The sequence below is a fragment of the Chenopodium quinoa genome, unplaced genomic scaffold (genome assembly GCF_001683475.1).
Source record: "Chenopodium quinoa cultivar QQ74 unplaced genomic scaffold, ASM168347v1, whole genome shotgun sequence".
Lineage (NCBI taxonomy): Eukaryota > Viridiplantae > Streptophyta > Magnoliopsida > Caryophyllales > Amaranthaceae > Chenopodium > Chenopodium quinoa.
The window spans coordinates 2,668,758-2,690,341 of NW_018744821.1; the positions used below are offsets into that span (position 1 = coordinate 2,668,758).

Consider the following 21,584-nt stretch of genomic DNA (forward strand, 5'->3'; position numbering starts at 1 on the left):
AAAAGTAACAAAAAAATCGAAAAAGTATACAATCACCCCATATATCTCTCGTAGAGTCGTAGTAATCAAATTACGTAAAAGTCAAAGTTAAAGTTAAATAGCGTAAAAGTCAAATTAAAAAAAGTAAGAGTCAAAACTCAATGACAAGGATTGTAATCTTGCCATGTGTCGCCAATTTTGCCACGTGTTGCTATGTCACCTATTATTAATAATTATACATTAATGTCTTCTCATAAAAATTTATAATTTATTAGCATTAATATTTGAACCCATAATCTCATATTCATTAAAATTAAACTTTAACTAACCACCACTTCAATGACATCTTATGATGATAAAATTGTATTTAAAAGTGTTATTCATGTTCATAAATTCTAAAATTTTGATTGTGTACTTATATGTGTATATTTTAACAACAATATGATTGCAAAATTAGTTTCATTTCTTTGATCAATTACTCAACCATAATTCATATAGGTTATAGTTAATTAAAATATATAACCCAAAAATGCAAAATAATTTTAAAGATTTTTTTTTAACCACAAAATATGTTCACTAGAAGAAATTTATTATGATAGCTGAATAAAAAAAAATTCCCTTTAATTAACAAATAAAACAAACTGATACATTATATATTTAAGTTGCTGCATATTAAATAATGAATTTTGATGTTCAATTATATTTAAAATATTTAACAAATGATATTATTTTATAAAGCCACCCATTATAGTTCACTTGATTTATTTTGTTATTATATTTTATATACAAACAATGACCCGGGGCATCGCTCGGGCCAAAAACTAGTTAAATAGTGTAAAATTCAAATTGGTATAACATGCACAAAAAAAAAAAACAAAAAACCCGAGAAAGTATACAACTAGTTATTTGTAACCTCTGACGAAAAAAACACACAAAAAATAAAAAACAAAACGTTAAACCCTAAACCCTATTCAGAACTGTGAAATTTCAGTCCCAACCTCTTAGAACTCTCCTCTGCTACTCTCTCTCACCTTCAAACCTTGGAGCTCAACTGCAACAATGGCGGCTTTAAGCTACAAGAAGAGTTACCGTACTAATCAATCATTGCAGCAGTTCTACACTGGTGGCCCCTTTACTGTTTCTTCAGACGGCACATTCCTCGTTTGTACTTGCGACGATTCTATCAAAATCGTCGATTCTTCGAATGCGTCTATTAAATCCACCATTGAAGGTGATTCTGAGCCAATTACAGCTCTTGCGCTTAGCCCTGATGATAAATTCCTCTTTTCTGCTAGTCATAGTCGCCAAATCAGGGTTTGGGACCTCTCTACGCTCAAATGTATTCGTTCTTGGAAGGTATAACAATAATAATAATTTTTATTTCAGATTTTTATTCATATTCTTATATACGTGTTGCTTAGTTTTATGTTTTTATACATTTGGTGTTGTGCTGTGTGTGCGCCTGTAGTTTAATTAATCTATATGGTGATTGGTGAATACCAAAATTGGTTTTACGTACTACCTCCATTTCATATTATGTGCAACAAAAGATAGGGATGCATTCGATGAGGAGAGCGATAGAGGGAAATGACAACTCAAAAAGGAAATAAAGCATTTGTTGCATATAATGTGAAGCAGCAATTTTTTAGTAATTGTTGCACGTATTATGAAACTGAGGTTGTAATTAAATTTAAAATCTGTTTGTTAGTTTGTGTTGATCTGGAATTGGCAATAGGATTTTGTTTGTTACTTTGTCTTGTCTGAAAATTGGATGTTACATTTTGATGAAGGGACATGACGGGCCGGTGATGGCTATGGCATGTGATGCATCAGGAGGATTGCTAGCAACTGCTGGAGCTGATAGGAAAGTTCTTGTATGGGACGTTGATGGTGGATTCTGCACACATTATTTTAAAGGTCACAAAGGGGTTGTCACTTGCATCATGTTTCATCCTGATCCTGATTGCCTTCTTGTAAGTGCTAACAATTTTGACTTTGTGAATTAATTACTTGAGTTTGGTTTTTTGGGTGATTTTTTTTTTTGCTATCTAGGATATTTGTTGTGTGCATTGGTCCATTTTGTAGAGTGTGCTGATATATTTATGTTCATTGTTTTTATATTTTATTTTCTATTTTGAGCTTAAGTTGCATTACCTTTTGAAGTTGCCTTAGAACCATTAGCCCTTTAGATTTAGTCTAGAATTAGTTATTACACTTGTTTGATGTTCTTTCTCCATATACTTTTAATTGCAACACTTTGCTTTTCACGCTTGCCAATGCATAGTTTTAACTATCTGTACCTTCAAATATAAATAAGTAAAAAAATATGTAAGAATTAGATATTGTGAAAATATAAATTGAATAATAAACAAAATCTAACTAAACCCCACAGGAGAAAATTTACACTATTCACATTCTTATAGTAAAGAAGGTTAAGTGTAAGAATGTGAATAGTGTAAATGACTAGTTATGAAAAGGTGGTATCTCACTTTTTAGATGTGTGTAGGTAGCTAGGTGCTTTGAGCAGGGGATAAACACTTTTGTTTGTCTAAGTATTAGTGGCATGGTTTTGACACGTCGGGATGGGACTTGAAGCCTTGAATATGTGTGAGATGTATGCATGGATGTAGACTTGTTCCAATATGTCTCATCCTTTGATAGTGCTAAACTTTTTGATTTTTTTTTTTACTGTCTAACTGACTTGTAAATCCTTTCAGTCATTTGTACTACTGATATTATTATATTTGCTGGAATTATTTTGTTTCGAGGCATATCTTTTTAGTGCTTGTTTTATGTATATCTTGCATGTCTTAAATTAGTATTTGGCGTTGTTTTACAGCTTTTCTCTGGAAGTGATGATGCATCTGTTCGGGTTTGGGATCTTATCACTAAGAAGTGCGCTGCAACAATGGAAAAGCATTTCTCTGCTGTAGTTTCCTTGGCGATGTCTGAAGATAGAAGGTTCTTACTTAGTGCTGGAAGAGATAAGGTTTGCTATCCCCTATTCCTATTTGATAATTGGAATTCAAAGTTATTGAGTCTTTTTATTTGCAAGTCCACCAGTAATGCGGATTTTCAGTTCTTCGCTATTTAAAAAACTAGTATTAATAATTTATTGTGCCTCTTGTTTTCCATATATACTTTGAGCTTAATGGTTAGTAAATAAATTATTGATACCCTTATTCAAATGTAAATACATTTCTTCCAATTACAGGTGGATTTTATAGATTCTGAAAAGTAATTTTTAGCCCATGAGCCATAAAAAAGAACCTATTGGGCTTAAAAAACACTCAAATTGAATATGTTAATAGTGTTTCTACTTTTGACTTGTTATCTTGAATTTATTTTCGAAACTTGTTAGTAATTCTCGTGAGAAATATTCAAATAAGAAATTTTCATTTTCATTTTTATTGCTAAATTTTTTTGATTGCGTATATATATAAATTTATGAAAATTATTAAGTTCACTTTAAGACAATTCAACAGGACCACACTTGATAATATTGTTTTTTTTATACATTAGTCTTAAAAATACGGTGAACATTTAGTTAAACGAGTACATTAGACCACTATCACGCTAGATTAGACCTTATTGAATTAAACCACAACATCTTATTTCATGTGAAGAGAACAAACCCTTTATTATTAAGGAAATTTATCAATAATTGTCTTGCTTGTAGATTTATCCATGATAAATGCATGCAAGTCTTATGGCGTCTCTCGGTCGGTTGCCTTTGTATACGCTTCAAGCTTTTCTTAACGCATTAAATTCGTCATTCATGCATGAAAGTAAAGTTGTCAATAAGTTGAATCGTGTCGTGTTCGTGTTTTGGTCTCTTGTCAATTTCGTGTTGTTCACAAAATCTATCAAAAACTATGTAAAATAGTGGACAATTGCATAATTTGACCACTTTATCTAAACAGGGTGTGTTCGGGTTGGTTTCGTGTCGTGTCGTGTTGTGTTAAGAAAAGCTTTTCGTGTTGTTCAAGCTTTTCTTAACGCATTAAATTCGTCATTCATGCATGAAAGTAAAGTTGTCAATAAGTTGAATCGTGTCGTGTTCGTGTTTTGGTCTCTTGTCAATTTCGTGTTGTTCACAAAATCTATCAAAAACTATGTAAAATAGTGGACAATTGCATAATTTGACCACTTTATCTAAACAGGGTGTGTTCGGGTTGGTTTCGTGTCGTGTCGTGTTGTGTTGACATCGTGTTTTCTCTCACTAACTTTGTATTCGTGTTGTGCCGATTTCCGGTTATGTTTTCGAAAAGGCCTTTTCAATTGTTAAAAGATTTATGGCCGCTCGTGAGTTCTCATGTAAAAAACTAAAATTGGTTTTAAATGGAATCCTCACTGACTCTTGTTTTAGTCTTAAATTCATTTCAATCTAAAAAATGTGGAGGTCTTGCTAAGTAGCAATTGAATGTCCTAGACTTCTAGGGAGTTATACTTCATACTTGATTGTTTGTGATTTGTATTCCTTTCACTCTTCAAGTAGAAGAATATTTCGACTTTGGTTACTTCAACTATGTGTCAGACGTCTTAATCATAAAGAGAGATGTTCTCTTCACCTGAAGTTAGGTGTTTTGGTCTAAAAAAATAGGTTTAATCTGATTGTTTGACTATTTGACCGTATTTTTACACTTATGTGTAAGGGGAAAAAACATTATCAAATGAATTCTTGTTTAATTCATCTCAAGGTGCATTTCTGAATATTTAATTTTCATAATCTTTGTATGAGTATGCAGTTACAGTCTTACATATATTTTATTATGAAGTAAATGAAGATTAATGTTCTGAGTGTTTGACAAGAATTACTTATAAGGTTCTAATATTAGTTGAAAAGAATAGGTCCTTAGTTTGCATTAGAGGATGGTGAAGCAAGATGAAATCTGAATTATTTTACCTATCGAAGACAGTTCAGAAAAGTCTTGCTGAAAACTCACAAAGTCAAATACCTTAAAATTCGATTTATGATTTGAAAATATAAGTTCATGACATAAAGAAAGCAGATTTCTTCACAATTTGCTGAAGTCTGATGTTTTGGTCCTGACATTTATATACTCCAGTATTATACTTATTCTTACCCTAGTAACTTACAATTACTACTTCTTAGAAAGCTTGTCTCTGGGGGGGAGGCTTTGCAGTTGATGCGCTCAACTTTATGCCTTTAACTGAAAAATTGCTCTTTTGGCTTGACCCAACAATTGCTTAGAGCAACTCCAATGGTTGAAAAAAGGGACTTGTTTGCAATCATTAAAAATTCCAAGCTATTAGCTGCACCATGGTTGCACATCTTGCTAATTAGCTTTGGCTAGCTAATTAGCTTGGCAATTATAATTAGATTAATATTATTTTAATTTTTTTTTTAAAAAAAATTAATTAACTAGCTTAAGTTGCTTAACCATTAATGTAGCAAGAAGATAAATTAGCTTGGGAAAATAATAGGGCCTAACAAGTTAGAAGATATTTAGCCAACCCCTGGATGTTCTTAGAGATTACATCCGTCCTAGAACCGAACCAAGTGCTCTCATACAACTATAAAATGAGATGTTAAATTTAGATTCAGTGATCTGGTTTAAAGCAATTTCCTAACATTGTTTACTATCAACTCCATATATTTAGTTACCTTGATGTTTATTTATGAAATAAATCTGTTTAGAAAGTAGATTGTGTGGTCGTTGCTTATCTATGTTCACTGAAAATTGTTTTGGAGATTCAGATTGAATTTTTCCAAGCCAAGTTGCAACTGTTGTGCTAAGTTCATCAACTGAGCATAATCACTTGAATGAGAATATATTGTGTTGATAAGAACTTTGACCTGCTATGTGGCTCTTAAACTCCCACCTCTTGATATTTGATCTTTATTTATATATTCTATCTGGTCATTAATCTTTGTCAAGTTTCTTTTTTCCGATGTTCTTATTTTGTTATCAGGTATCTGATACTAATTTAAGGAAATTTATAGGTTCAAAAAGTTGAATATTTTTGTTACAAAGTATGTATAAGTAACTCCTCTTTAACCAAATACACCAAAAGATTGCTGCATGACCTTTTTCTCAGTCACCCCAGAATTCAATAAAAGCTCCTTGATAGAATAAGGCAAAATCCATGACTATACTACAGAACAAAATCCTCTTACGAAATTGATACAGAAGGAAGATGTGTTAAACTAGATTTAAAGACAAGCTTGGGAGGTGTAATAATAATGGTGTCATTATATTTTTCTCACATGAAGCTTGACAAATCGTTGGGCAGTGAAGGAGTATTTTAATCTTTTACTTGTCTCACTTACGCATTGAATAATCATTATGACTCCCCAGTCTTTAGGGAAATGAATAAAGCATTGAGTTGTGATACATTACAATGCTATGTAACCCTTAATGATATATGCTGGCTTGCGTTCTATCTTATCAACTTATGAAGTCTATAATTGATCTGGCTGTAATCTTAAATGTTATATGTGCAGTTTAATGACTTTGGAAATTACTGTAGGTTGTTAATATGTGGGACCTCAAAAGCTATGGATGCAAGACAACCATACCGACATATGAGGTGCTTGAAGCTGTTTGTGTTATTAATTCCGGAACTGTATTCTATGACAGTTTGTCATCACAAAGGCCTAAGAAGAGCAAAAATATCATGCCAGAAGTTTATTTTTTAACTGCTGGTGAACGTGGGATTGTCCGAATATGGAACACTGAAGGGTAATTTGAAAACTTTGTTGAGTTATTTCCTGCATTACTTTTTAGCATTAATTATTTATATATATAGGCAGGTTTTACTTTTCAATTTATTGATATTATTTTTTATAAACTACTCATTCTCTTTCTGCTACAGTGCAGTTTGTTTATTTGAGCAGAAGACTTCAGATGTAGCATTTAGTCCTGATGAAAATGATTTAAGAAGAGGTTTCACTGCCGCCTGCATGCTACCCTCAGATGAAGGATTGCTATGTATTACTGCTGATCAGCAGTTTCTTTTTTATTCCCCCTTGAAGCATTCTGAAGAAGATTTGTGTTTGAGTCTCTGTAAGAGGCTGATTGGATACAATGAAGAGATAGTAGATATGAAGTTCTTAGGTGAAGATGAAAACTTTCTTGCTGTTGCCACCAACCTGGAACAAGTAGACTCTCTTGTACTTCCTTATTTTTTAGTTAGGAGATGATGTATGTTATATTAATCTATTGATCCTCTATAAATACAGGTACGGGTTTATGATCTTGCTTCAATGTCATGCTCCTATGTACTTGCTGGTCATACCGGCATCGTTTTGTGTCTTGACACCTTCACGACAACTTCTGGAACTACACTTATTGTAACTGGCAGCAAGGACAATAGTGTAAGTGGCCATTCATTGTTTATTTCGGTAGTTTGTTATTGGTTGCCCTTTGCGGAAAAATAGGAATTAAGTAAATTAACTAAAGTTTCTTGATGGTTATCTAGAAGTAGAGATCTTCTATGGGCTAGCTGAACAGCTTATGTCCTCTACTCACTTCCATAGACCTATTTTTGTTTTAATTTAATATTGGTACTGGTTACTGTACAGGTCAGATTATGGGACTCAGAAAGCAAAAGGTGTTTAGGGGTTGGCAATGGTCATACAGGAGCTGTTGGAGCTGTTGCTTCTTCAAAGAAATTGCGGAACTTTTTTGTTAGTGGTAGTAGGTAAGTGTTTACTTGTATTAATATTATTTTGCTTTCCATTTAATTTTTCTGTCACTTTTGCTTATTTGTACTAAAGTAGATGAACTTTATGTCCGGATTCATATACTTGTCCCTAACTTTTGGGTAATGGTTTGCTCATGTCATGTTGTCTCAGAGCAAATAAAAATTATGATTCAGCCAACCAATGCTGATATGTTTAATGTCCCATTGAAGCTTCATGGGGCATGCAATAATATTCTGGCAATGGATGCTGAAAAGAGTCATATTACTGTTGTTTAATTAGAATAAACTGTCAGCATACAGTATTTTAGAGGATATAACGATATAATTTTGCTCAAACTGAAAAATTTATGGTTTTTGATGTGATAAGCTGTTCACTGTGGCTACTTACTTGCCTTTGCTTACAACCTCAGTCCCCGCACCTGTATCTCTAGTCTGTCATTGATGTTCAATGGTCTCGCATATGAGAACCAAGTATTGTGGATTGTGATTGTCTTTGTCTGGTATTGTTAACTTTTAGTGAACTTACCATTTTTTGTATCATATAAAGTATTAACTACTGAACACTTTGAAGTGTCCTTTATCCCTACCCGATTTGGTTGTATGAAGAGTTGTGCATGGAGGTCTGTGATTTTTTACGGGTGAACACTATGGCTAATGCTTGGAAGGTTTTAGTAAATGCTTGTATATCTAATATCCAACTTTGGAGAGAAATTTGATGAGTCGGAATCTGATATATGTCGATGTGTTCATGTGTATATTGTAGACTTTTGCTTGAATTTAGTATGATAAATGGAGGCTCTGGAGAGAAAATTATTGGTATGAAAATTAGAGCAATGAACTATTCATATGATCTTCTATTCACAGTATGAGTTTTTTGAATTTGTAGTGACCGTACAATAAAAGTGTGGAGCATTGAAGGACTTGACAGTGTTACTGAAGAGCCGATCAGCCTTAAAGCAAAAGCTGTCGTAGCAGCCCATGATAAGGATATCAACTCACTTGCTATTGCACCATTTGACAGCTATGTTTGTAGTGGTTCTCAGGTTAGTTAACTGCTTTTGATGCAGGATATCTAAAATTGTTAAAGAACAGCCAGAATTTGTACATGTATTTACTATTAATTGGTCAAAACTCATAATAATTTGTGACATTAATTATAATAAGAAACACAGTCAAAATTGTACATGTAATTACTAAACTCATTATAATTTTTGACATTAGTTCAGGTTCAAAGATAAAATATAACAGAGATACTCTCATATTCTTTGGATGAGTGATTGTGGAAGTGTGAATCTTAGTGAGTTGTTTCTGGGTAAAATGAGATGGTATTGCAAAGAGGGGTTCTGGATGGGAGTAAAGCTGCAGCAGTATTTTGATGTGTAAGGCTCTGCCTGTTGAAAATTTCAGCTTTGATCAAGATATTGATGGCTATAAATTTTTCTTTCAAGTGTCCTTTATCATTCCATTTTCTGTCTAATGATTCTGTATTTTGCCCTACATTTTTTCCCTAAAATCTTGATTTTTTTTTCCACATTCCTTATTAGCTAGATTCAAACAGAATCATCATGTGGAAATAAACAATTCTGACATAATTCATGACAATATGGAAAATGGGGTCCTGAGGGGTTTGGGGGGGGGGGGGGGGGTATTAAATACCAATCAGTTGTTCATGTCCTTTTGGTTGTAAAATTGATGCACTGCTTGATGAGATTCTGTTGTGAGGCCTCATGTCTTTCCTATTGGAGTTCATGGAACACTTTCTTTGCCAGCCAGAAAAGAAAAAAAAAAAAGTGGGTGTGATTTGCTGTTTACAGAATCAATATGTTGCATTTCGTTATTTGGTTTTTTTGCTTATGGACCAAACTCAGAGCAGTAAGGTAATGTTCTTTTATGCAGGATCGTACTGCCTGTATATGGAAGCTTCCAGACCTTGTGTGTGTTGCAAAACTCAAGGGCCATAAACGAGGAATCTGGTCTGTAGAGTTTTCTCCTGTTGATAAATGTGTGTTGACAGCATCTGGAGACAAGACAATAAAAATGTGGACTCTTGATGGTTCATGTCTAAAAACATTTGAAGGACATACATCTAGTGTATTGAGAGCATCTTTCATTACCCGTGGGACTCAATTTGTTTCGAGTGGTATGCAGGCATTATCTTTCTTAGTCTCCTGAGAAGTTGTTTTGTTTATTCCATAACTAATATGGGGCCTCTTTTCCAGGAGCTGATGGATTACTGAAGCTCTGGGCAGTAACAAGTAGCGAATGCATTGCTACTTATGATGAACATGAGGACAAGGTTCTGTTTCTTTTCACATTTAATCTTTCTTTGCATATTGGAGTTATTAATGATTTTTGTTGCCCTGTAAAATTTAACAAGCTTCTTCTAAATGACACTCTGACACTTTCTATACAAATTGGTTGATTATATATATATTTTTCTCTTTGTGGTTGGCTTTATGGGATGGGAAATGTGCACAGATTTTAGGGAGTCTTTTGGAGGAAGTGGAACAGCCTTTTTTTTTTCCTGTTTCTTCCATCTTTTTCCTCTATACATTACATGAAGCCCTGATTTAGGAGTTTCTAACGAGAGAGAGTGATGTTCTTTCATGAGTTTCACTTTTTAAGCCAATCCTTAGGAGTGCAAATTATGGCGAGCTAATTTACTGGGGGTTCTAACAGAGTTATAATTCAAATTTTCTCCTTTTAAAAGAGTGACTTAGATTTCAATTTTTTTATTTTTTTTTCCACTGCAAATGCGTCTACTTTCTTAATGTTTGTTTATTTTCATCTCCATTCTAGAAGTGTAAGGCACTTTCTTAGACACCTTGTTGGGGAAGACTCAAAAGACCTTGCAATTTGCAAATGAATATAAGTATATTTGATGGGCAGAAAAAAGGGCCTTTCTCCTGAAGAATGTCTCTTTATTTACATAGTCATGTAACTTGGAATTACCTCTTTTGGCATGTGGGTTGGATATTTGGTATTCCATACCATATTGTTTTATGTTATGGGAACATAGTAGCTTACCACATTGTCTGCCTTTTATCTTGTGAGCTACAGTGATCTGTTTGGTTGCAGTACTTTATGGTATCTTTCCCCATCTCTTTGTAGAATGTGTTTGAGGTGGGGTATTCCTTTGGATTTTCCTAATGCTACTAAGCTGTAGTTTTTGCATGTCTTTGTCAATTAGATTTGTAATGCTCCTGATTGAATCTATTTGTGAGCTTCAGGTATGGGCCCTGGCAATTGGAAAGAAGACAGAAATGCTGGCTACAGGAGGTGGTGATGCAGTTATTAATATATGGAATGATTCAACTGCAGCTGAAAAGGAAGAGGCTTTTCGTAAAGAGGTGTATTTTCTGTAACTTACCATGTGTGGCATATAAAGTAAAAATTAATTCTTAGTTAATCTTGTCTGTTTGATGTCATTGGATTGATCTAGTTTCTAGAACAGCTAAGTGTATATTTTTCTTTTAGTTCTGATTGTCAATGATGTTCTTTGATCAAACTTCATGTGTCTATCAGATGAGTTTTTCAGTGTCTTCTGAGACCTGGTGCTGCATCTTATAATTAGATGTATGACTGCCCCCTCCTCATCCTATTGTAACTCTTTTTTTCATCCATAAAACTTGAGATTTTCACTGGCTGTCTTTTTTTTTTTTTTTTTTTTTTTTTTTTTTTTTTCCCTTTCGACTGCTTTTCTGATACTTGTTTGTGTACTTATGAAAAAGCCATCTTTGACATTGCATGTCTTTTTTTTTGGATAGCTTTTCCTACTATATAACTGTCTCATGAGTCAATTGTGTTCTTAATTCAGGAAGAAGGGGTTTTGCGTGGTCAAGAGCTTGAGAATGCAATATCTGATGCTGATTATGCTAAAGCAATCCAGATTGCCTTTGAGCTAAGGAGGCCTCACAGGCTATATGAACTTCTTTCAGAACTTTGCAGGTTAGTTACTTGTATGCCCTAATATGCCTGTCATACAACATTAATCCGTTGCTTATTTAAGGTGTTAAATAATGTATTTTGTGCACACATTCTGATATTCTATCTACATTGTCTTTGTATCTCCAATATATTCTCAGGAAAAAAGACGCTGTCGATCATTTGAAGAAAGCTCTTTTGCATCTTGGGAAGGAGGAAATGCAACAACTTTTTGAATATATTCGAGAGTGGAATACTAAGCCAAAGCTGTGTCATAATGCTCAGTTTGTGCTTTTTCAGATTTTCAGTATGCTTCCCCCTACGGATATTGTTGAGGTGGGTAATTTTATTGTGAGACATTTTCATTGAATTGAATCTGGGCTGGGTACAACAAAGAAAATTATGCTTGAGCTCCTAGTTATTAATAAAACATTATTGATCTCAAGCACAAGTAATCCCTCGCCCCCCTCAATCATCTTTGTGATCATCAATACTCCCTCCGATCCCTAGTAATTGACACAATAAAATTTGACACACTTAACCCTAAATAATAAATTTTATAAAAAGCTTGATATTATGAAACTTCGTACTAATATATACTTAACAACATATTTACATAATAACATTTGTTTATAATATCTTTGTAAAAGTTATAATCAAAGTTAAACATATGAATAGTGAAAAAGGGCAACATCTGTTAATTATTATGGATCAGAGGGAGTAATAGTTTTGTTGTTATAAAATGCAATGTGCACAAATTGGAGCTAAAAGTACACAAAACTCTAGAAAGTGTTGCCAATTCATTGTATCAAAGGATCATCAAATCTTAAACTTAAAGCTTGCTTGGATTGAAGGAGATGGAGGGAAAGGAAGGGAAGATAAATGGAGGGGTGGAGTATTTTTCATTGGTTAACAAATGAGAAAGGAAGAGAATTGAAGGGGAGACAATGGAGGGATGAAATTTAAAGAAATTGATCCCTCCAACAATGAAGAGATTTGGAATAAAAACTCATCATTCTTCGCTCTCATCCCTTTCCCTTCCCTCCCTCTCCCCTGCTGCCCCTCTTTCCCTTCCCCTTTCTTTATCCAAAACACACTGTTAGGCCTTGTTTGGTTCACCTTAATTTTGCTTATCTTAGTACTAGGGGATTCTTGAGTATACCATGCATTGGTGTCAAAGCAAGATGTCAATAGTACGTTATTGTTCTGAATCCACTATAGCCAACAATTAATATGTTCTACAGGGGTGTTTGAATTCAGATACTAATGAAATGGAATATTATTTCTATTTCTGTTAAATTGTTATTGAATGGTCTTGGATGTACAATGTACAGGTGAAAGGAATAGGAGAACTTCTTGAAGGACTCATCCCTTATTCTCAGAGGCACTTTAGCAGGGTTGATAGGCTTGAAAGAAGTACATTCTTGTTAGACTATACACTCATTGGCATGTCAGTTATTGAGCCCGAGGGTGAAAGAAGAAATATAGAAAACAACTCTGACAAGAAAGTAGATAAAGAGGACATATCCAGTGATCCAGTGGATGCAAAAAAAGACTCTGCAACCGAACCAGCTGTGAAGACACATCAGAAAAAGGGCTCAAAAAAACGAAAATCTAAGAAGTCTTCAGAGGTTTCTAACAAGAAGGTTAAAAATGTACCTACAACAGAGTCTTCAGCTGTATCATTACAAGCATAATGCCGCTAATTTGCTTTTTATTTGTTCTGGAACTAATTGTAAAGATACAGCAAGAAATATTTTCATTTATAGTTTATTGTTGTGTACAAAATCACAATTTTGTAGCTGTAGCAATGGGATTTTGTAGGAGTCTGTACGCAAGAGTTATTGTCCCCAAGTTTCTTACAAGATCAAGTTCTGTCAAGAATGATTTACTTGTGTGTGTGTTGGTTTTTTTTTTTGGTGGGGGGATTCGGGAAAATAGTATTATGTATGAATAGATGAATGTAATTTGTTCCAATTTTTAATCTAAGGATAAATTTTCAATGAGGAAATACAAGTTTATAACTGTGCTAAACTAACAAAGTTTAGCACATGGCATTTTCGTAATAAAATTGCATTGGAGTTCGTGCTTGGCCAATAAACAATAATAAAGTACTGTGAAGTATCTGACATTTGCTTCAGGCACTAACAAACAATCTAACGGCAAGTAACAAACGTCCGTCGGGGTAACTCCCACTCCTAACCACAGTAACTATCAACCCCAACCACGGTAATTTTACTTGAGTTAACAATTTAGTACCTCTAAAATTACTGGTAATTGTCTCTGGTAGAGAGAGAAGTACCAAATCCATCAAATCCGAAAACCCAGTGCGAGAGAGATGAAGTTTCAAGCTTGCTAGATATGCGAAGGGGATGCTTGTAGTTCCAAGCTCGATAGATCTGGGAACGGGTTTAAGATCTGTGAATCCGTGGTTGTTACATCTCGCAGAGACGAAGGTAAGTTTTCGTTTCTACCAATTTTTGGTTGATTATTAATTCCAAATAACAAAATTGGATGGCTTTTTTCACCTGGTTCTTCTATTTTTCGTGGATAATTGTAGCTTATTTGCCAAAGTCGTTGTATATGGTGTGTTGGTAGCTCGGTTGCTTTATGGATTGTTTAGTGTTGTATAGGTGATTTGTAAAATTCTGTTTTTGTGTTTTTTTGGGTTATATAATGCCGGTGTGTGTGTGTGTCCAGAGAAATAATATTATTGCTCATTTAATTTAGTCTTATTGAGTGTTGACGCATGTTCTGTATCATAATTTAATTTCAGTGCCTTGGCTGAACAGTTTCAGTATGGTCAGTGTGTAGAACTTGCAATCCTGGTGCTTTAATGTGTTGCTTTTCTCCCTTGATATTAGAATTGTTGTTAGTGCAGTAATGTGTTGTGTGTAAGTGCCTTGGCATTATCCTATGTAACCTATGGAGCCATATGTTATGTTTTGTTACAGTTGAGTAATTACTTGATATTAGAAATTCCCTTTTATTTATTTTTTGTGCTTGGTTTATGTTTAGATGTCTTTGAATGAAGAAAATGATGGATGTGGTAATTGCATGGAAAACTTGAGTGATGGAAATTGTGTTAGCTTGGCTGATGACATCAATGACCCAGACATAGCTACGGTTTCATTGTCTGGTTGTTCTGACTTTGATTATATGGATAGATGTTGGGGAGGGTATGGGGCTGCAACTGCCTCCAATCTCCCCAAGTTTAATCCCCAGGGGGGCACAGGTCTATTATTCCCCAATCCAGACTGTCCGTACTGTGCAGACTGTGGAGACAGTTGTCTCAACAAACAATGATGTGCCTTATGTAGTAGATCCACCAGCAGAGAGTATGGTCTTCAAAAGTTGGCTGGATATTGAGGCCCACTTTAAACAGTATGCAGAACAACATGGTTTTGGAGTTAGTAGGGTTTCAAGTGCGTACAAAGATAAAACTAGAGAGCGTAGGGCCATTACTTGGAGGTGTGAATGCTGGGGTGCCCCTGATATGAGGGCGCAAAGGGAGGCAAAGAAGAGGGCGAAGGCCATGGATGTTAGTGGAACCGGGGGCAATGTCAATGGTGTGATAGGGCAAGATGAGCTGAAAAAGGGCCAACGAAAATAAAAAAAGTGTCACTGTGAAGTAGAAGTTTATGCTAGTATTAACGGCAAAGGAGAATGGGTAATAAGATCTGTGCACCTTGAACACAAAGGACATAAACCCACCCCTAGCAAGGCAAATCTGGTGAAAGAATATCGAATGAAGAATTACACTTCAACGGTTCGTAAAAGGCTTTTCAACTTTGTTGAGGAGGGTGTTCCTGTTTCTCGAATACGTGGGGGTTTATCCCATGAAAAGGATAAATTGCCTAACGTAAAGGATTTGCAACACGAGGTGTACAAGGAGAGGAGATTGAAAATGGAGGGTGGGGACGCTGTAGCTATGATGAGGTATTTTGAAAAGATGCAAGCCGACAACCAGAACTTCTTCCATGCACATCGTTTGGATGAAGAAGGCCGGCTCAAGGATGTGTTGTGGGTAGATGCAAGGAGCCGGGCTGCTTATGATCACTTTGGGCACGTTGTATGCTTTGATGCAACGTATTTGACGAACGAGTACGAGCTCCCATTTGCAAATTTTGTCGGCGTCAATCATCATGGACAGTCAATTCTATTGGGGTGTGCCCTTGTGTCACATGAGACTTGTGAGACCTACGCTTGGGTCTTCAAACAATGGCTATCGTGCATGGGCAACCGTCCACCATTAGGTATTCTTACTGACCAAGCAGCTTCAATGAGGAGACCACTGGCTGATATTATGCCTTCATCTCGACATAGGTGGTGCATATGGCACATTATGAGTAAGTTTGGCGACAAGCTTGGCAAATGCAAGTGGTAAGTGATTTCTTTTCTATTCTTATCTTTAACCAAATCCTGGTAAACCTGCACTTGTTTTTGTAGAATTAATTTGTATGTACCACCTTTCTGTTACTTATTATGTAATTCATGTCCTAGCTGTTCTAGATACCTCACTTGACTGGCCTGGCTGTTTTAGATGCCTGAGTGGACTTTGTACTGCATCATTTAATTCTGTTGATCCTTTAATTCTATCTGAAACCTTAGAAGTACTGCTGCACTTTCATTTCTCCCACATCAGTGTATTGCATAAATTCTGCCCTGTTTTATTGCGACATCATATTCAAAATTTGTTGTGAAGCGGTTGTTTGTTTTGCAATTATCTTAAAGTTGTTGTTGTTCTAATGTGGATTGTTATCAAATGTGTCTCATACATCATGTTTTGTTTGGTAATTTTACTGATATGTAATCCCTGCCTCCTGCATCCTGCATCATCGTATAATGAATTGATTTTGTTCTTGGATACTGTCTTATGATTTAGTGTTCCTCACTTTAATTGTTGTACACTGCTTGTAGCTAGGCTTATTTCCCTTTCAGCATGGGCCCTGTATTTTTCCTTTTTTTTAACTTGGGATTGCAGATTCATACTAAAAATGTTCATAACAACATGTCTATTTTTTAACTCATTACATCCCTCAATTATACATTTCCCCAATAACAACATGCCTAATTTTTAACTCATTAAATCCCTCATTTATACCAAAAAAGTTTTTAACAACATGCCTATTCTGAAAGGGAAATCAGAATTGTTGTAACTAAGAGGTCAAGTGATGCTCATAAGCTGACACGTGACTCTAATGAGGGTACGCTATTGCAGGCGTCGTTCGAAGTGCGCCTACGTTAAAGCATGTGGTGAATATGCTTGGCACTCATAGGAAGTGGGAATTGACATATACGATTAGGGACAAGGAAAGTAGGGAGCCGCCAACAAGTTTGTAAGGAACTTGTAAACCGTTCACGGATCATAAAAGACAACCACGATAAGGGACAACGATAGGCAACAACGATTGACCCTTGAAGGTTACACCCCATTCATAATCCATGAGATTACTAACTCCATATGGTTCGGAACCACGAAAGGAGGATCGGGGATGATGGTACGAAGTGAGTCATGGAGTCACATTCGCCCGTATGGGCCTCTACTCGATTCTTATATTGAAAAGCATTCCTGTGATCTCAAAGGCATACAAACAATAATTCAATTCGCTCCAAACTATTATTTAACTAAATTGGTTTAATATTAATGCACACATAATTCTAAAATATTGGTGATCACTTCAATTAATAATAAGATTAAAAGGATCCTAAACCGGTTGTCCAAATTATCTTATTAGGCGTGATTTTCAATTACATATTCCCTTTAACATGCAACATGGTGATCAATAGAATAACATTAATATTAAAACCAAATTAATCACAATTCCAACAACATAAAATTGTTAGAAAAATAATAAAAATAAAAGGAGCATGATCCTTACTTTGATTCTGTTTGTTTGCAACTACAAAATAATAAACGAGTTAGTAACTTCAAGGAAATAAATAAACAATAATTAAATTAAATTAAATTAAATAAAGTTGATTTTGGGGCCAAACCCTCAAACAGTTCTACCTTTCACGCCTTGACTTAAGGACAGAACCTCGAGTAAAATATGAACTTCTTTGAGTGCTTGAAGAAGGAATTTTGAAGTGAAAAGGGTAGGCTAGTGTTTAGGCTAAAGCATAGAAGAGAGAAAATAAAATCAGAGAATTACTCGGTCCCGTACATCAGAAATGAGGGGGTATTTATAGGGAAAATGTGCTGAGGGAGCACATGGAACCCTAAAATGATAAAAAACCTAAAAAAGTATCCCGTGACACGGTCAGACTGTACCGTGACACGGTCAGTTTTGGAGTGACGCGGGAAATTTTCAGAAAACGGAATGAAAAACGCGTTAAGGGTTTACGCGGAAAAGACACGGAATGTCCCGTGTCACGGGAAATCCCACCGTCAGACGGGAAGGATTCCCGTGACACGGTAGGTACCTGCCGTGGCGTGGGAAATTCCAGCCCGTTTTTCCGTCTAAATACAATTTTAACCCTAATTTCTTTCGGTATTTTAAGTGCCGATTGATAATTTCGGGCCTTTTCTGACTTTTTATTATTCGGGCTAAAATAAGAAAATAATTAAATAAAAATAAATAAAGGGTTTGGGCCAAAAACAAATAATAAAACAATAAAATAAAAAAGCTTTGGGCTAGAATTAATTAATAAGTTTGGGCTAAAATTAAAACTATGCTTTTACCAAACATCAAGACTAATCCATGGACTGTTCAAAAATATGAATTTAATAAAATACAATTTTTTAAGCACTCTTGGGATTATATACTAAACCCGACCAATAGTGGCGGTGAAAGGTTGTTCATCATCGGGTTTGGTTTTGGGGAGACATTTTTAGGTGTCTACAACTATTCCCTCCAAAATCTGATGCTTTCCTATTTTCCAAGTGCACAATCAATTTCTTTTACTTGATGGCCAACCAAGTGGAAAAATATGCTTCAACCATAGCCTGCAATGTGATGCTGTTACACAGGTATATACAGGACCTAGACATTTATACCTTAAACAGAACCAAACCTTTCCAATAAAAATTAAAAGTGAGAACAATATTTCTTCATAACTTGTTTCATGTATAACCTCTTTTTATAACATTTTGCCTATTTGTTCATAACTTGTTTCATGTTTTAATTAAATTTTTAGCTGTCATGAGTAATAATATGTAGTAATGGATGCTGTCATATTTACTAATATGTGTTTTAAAAGCTTTTATTATGGTTTGATTTGTTGTGCCTGGTACTGACTAGGTACAATGACTTCAAAAGTCCACTAAAGGCTCTCATTTATGAAAGCTTTACTGTAGATGAGTTTGAGCTCCGTTGGTGTGCTTGTATTAAGCAATACGAACTTGAAGAAAATGAATGGCTTCAGGATTTGTTCAATGAGCATCATATGTGGGTTCCATGCTTTATGAAAGAGCACTTCTGGGGTGGTATGAAAACGACCCAAAGGGTGGAGAGCATCAATAACTTTTTTGATGGGTTTGTGAACCGGAAGACCAAGCTTTTTGAGTTTCCCCAGAAATACACCAGAGCGATGACTAAACGAGTCGAAGATGGAACTGAAGCTGATGCAGATCAACAAAGTATGTTAGAAGGTTGGTTAGTTGGTTTAAGGTTGAGAGACTTTATCAAAAAATTTACACAGATGCCAAATTCCAAGAGATCCAAAAAGAATTGTCGAGGATGATGTATTGTTATGGGAGGGAGGAAAGGGTTGTTGATGATAATACTGTCCATTACTACCTTGAGGATCGCGTGTGGGTGGTTCCGGAAGGTCTGAGTGAAGAGGTTATCACTGACAGAAGGCGCATATACTGTGTGAAGTTTAGTTGAGAGTCAAAAGAGGTGATTTGCGATTGCTGTAAATTCGAAACTTTTGGGATCCTATGCAAGCATTGCATCCGTGTCCTAGACCAAAACCTAGTGTTTGATATACCGAAAAAGTATATTTTGGACCAGTGGCGCAAGGATGTTATAAGAAAGCACACTCGGGTCAAGGTTGCCTATCACGATTCGTCCGACACAAAGGAGGTTCAAAGGTTCAACAAGATAATGAATCTGTTCGAACCTATTTGTAATGAAGCATCGATGGTTGATGATGATACAGTTGAGATGGTCACGTCTACTCTGTCTAAGCTCAAGATTGATGTCAGTGATCGGAGGAAGAAGTTCATCGAAGCAAATGGTGTAATGACTCTCCCTAGCACACAATATCCCACTTCCGGAAAAGGATCCACGAGTAGCTTGCAAACTCCATCTTCTGTCAGAAAACAAATGATCACAAATAGTCATGAGGTTGTGGACTGTGATGAAGTTCCTGACCAAGTGGTAAGTCAGCACACCCATGTACCTGAATTGAGCCAGCACTTACTTGATCCCAATGTCAAAAAGAGACGTCGAGGGAGGCCTAAAGGATCTCGCAACAAACCCTACTCAGAGACAGGCTACAAATCCACAAAAAAGAAACAGGTACAGTGCACACTTCTTCTTCATTTCTTCTTCATTGAGTACTCCAATTTACCACTCTTCTGAATTTCTCTATCAAACTAACACTGCTATGCCTCAAGGGAAAGGATGTGCAGCCTACATCTGATGTGCAGCCTGGAGATGCAGATACGAATATGGAAATGGACCTACCTCTGAGTGCTATGCGTGCTATGATACCAAAGGTTACCGCTGTGCCGGCTAAGGTAATTGAATTCTCATTCGTGACGTACGCTATGATACTTTGAGTTTGCTGTAATTATTTAGAACCAGTACTTGACATTGCCCCTGTGTGCTGTTCGCAGGGAAGGAGGAAATACAAGAAACATAGCAGGAATACTACTGTGAAATTGGCTACATGTTTTGAAGAAGAAGAAGAGGTTTTAATGTAATTCTGAATACAACCCAGTTGAATGGTGATTATGTTATGATCAGGATAATTTGTGTTATAGAATCTTTGACATTATCCGAACTGTTTGTATTGTGATAGCGTCGGGATGTTTGTTATGTCGTCGTATCGTTTAGCTCCTTATCCTTAAGACTATTGAACTGTTGTTTAGCTCCTTTTGTCACATCCATTAGTTATTACTTTGTTAGGTGGGAACCTTTTCTGAAGTGTGTTAAGGGTTTGCTTGAAACAACGAGGTAATGGACGTTGAACCGCCCAATTCTAGGCTTGTTGCCGTCGTCAAGCTTCAGTATGGGAGTGGGACTATTGCTCCGCGCAGGTCGACGGAGATTTTTCTCCTTAGGAATATCATCATGGTCTACGATGACTTCTTCGGGGTTGTGGTTAGCACAACGACTGCCAACTAGGCCAGCATGCATCTGCTTCTTGACTTTCACAATTGTACACCATGGTACTTGTACAGGATTGGTGGTAATGGGTTATGGAGGGCTTCAAAAGCATTGTTGCTCAAGGTTGTCCTTAAGAGACGGTTGGCTTTCTTCCCACCCTTTTTTGTTAGGTGCATGCGAGCCGTTGGATGATGATCCATTGGATGAGGATACTTTGGATTTGTTGGATAACAAGGATGGATTAAGGGAAGGCTTCATTTTTGTGAAGATAATAGTACTTTGATTGTGTTAGTTGTGATTTTTTTCTGTTCCAACAAAGCCCTTTTTATAACAAGAGTCCTATTAGGGTTTACACCCTTTATTTTTACTGTGGTAGAGAAGGGGTAAATAATCGTACAAGGTCTGTCCATATCTACATTGCAATGCTGGTCAATATTTGATTATGAACTTTGCTTCACGGTTTTACACATACTCTTTTAGTGCTAGCATTGATACATGTGATTTCCTTCATCTTTTGCCCTCATTTCAGTGGGTTTTTATTTTACTTTCCCAATTTTTGGCCTTAACGGTACTTTTAAATTTATTTTTTAATTTATCTAACCCATGCACCTCAAATCAGTGGGTTTTCTTCATACTTTTGTAGGTTTTGGCCTTATTAGAACGTCAATAGGCCTTACATATCCGCAGACCTATCCCATCTTATTTTTCATGATTTTGTGATAAAAAGAT

At 35.7% G+C, this 21,584-nt stretch overlaps 2 protein-coding genes across 4 annotated transcripts; both read left to right on the forward strand.

Moving 5' to 3' along the window:
- The first annotated feature begins 885 nt into the window (after positions 1-885).
- On the forward strand, positions 886-13,585 carry LOC110704183 (transducin beta-like protein 3). The gene is made up of 14 exons (XM_021881972.1): positions 886-1,335; positions 1,770-1,952; positions 2,819-2,968; positions 6,475-6,686; positions 6,820-7,105; positions 7,187-7,321; positions 7,529-7,647; positions 8,537-8,693; positions 9,547-9,790; positions 9,870-9,946; positions 10,881-11,000; positions 11,468-11,598; positions 11,736-11,910; positions 12,909-13,585. The coding sequence occupies exons 1-14, from the start codon at positions 1,039-1,041 to the stop codon at positions 13,269-13,271; spliced, it is 2,649 nt and encodes an 882-aa protein (XP_021737664.1). The 5' UTR covers positions 886-1,038; the 3' UTR covers positions 13,272-13,585.
- Positions 13,586-13,672: 87 nt separating this feature from the next.
- On the forward strand, positions 13,673-21,322 carry LOC110704185. Of its 3 annotated transcripts, none has more exons than XR_002507871.1 (5): positions 13,673-14,030; positions 14,593-15,957; positions 18,819-20,042; positions 20,141-20,263; positions 20,363-21,322. XR_002507871.1 is itself a non-coding variant. In XM_021881973.1 (5 exons), the coding sequence occupies exons 3-5, from the start codon at positions 19,626-19,628 to the stop codon at positions 20,447-20,449; spliced, it is 627 nt and encodes a 208-aa protein (XP_021737665.1). In that variant the 5' UTR covers positions 13,843-14,030; positions 14,593-15,957; positions 18,819-19,625; the 3' UTR covers positions 20,450-21,322. The 3 variants fall into 3 exon arrangements, 2 of the variants coding, with proteins under 2 accessions (XP_021737665.1, XP_021737666.1); XM_021881973.1 differs by having other exon boundaries at positions 13,843-14,030; XM_021881974.1 differs by lacking the exons at positions 13,673-14,030; positions 14,593-15,957 and adding an exon at positions 18,354-18,547.
- Positions 21,323-21,584: the final 262 nt, after the last annotated feature.

Coding starts and splice junctions, on each gene's coding strand:
- LOC110704183 (XM_021881972.1), top strand. CDS start 1,039: ATGGCGGCTTTAAGCTACAAGAAGAGTTACCGTACTAATCAATCATTG. Junction 1,336..1,769: donor AATGTATTCGTTCTTGGAAG/GTATAACAATAA, acceptor ATTTTGATGAAG/GGACATGACGGGCCGGTGAT. Junction 7,106..7,186: donor TTGCCACCAACCTGGAACAA/GTAGACTCTCTT, acceptor CTATAAATACAG/GTACGGGTTTATGATCTTGC.
- LOC110704185 (XM_021881973.1), top strand. CDS start 19,626: ATGAATCTGTTCGAACCTATTTGTAATGAAGCATCGATGGTTGATGAT. Junction 20,043..20,140: donor AATCCACAAAAAAGAAACAG/GTACAGTGCACA, acceptor CTATGCCTCAAG/GGAAAGGATGTGCAGCCTAC. Junction 20,264..20,362: donor TTACCGCTGTGCCGGCTAAG/GTAATTGAATTC, acceptor TGCTGTTCGCAG/GGAAGGAGGAAATACAAGAA.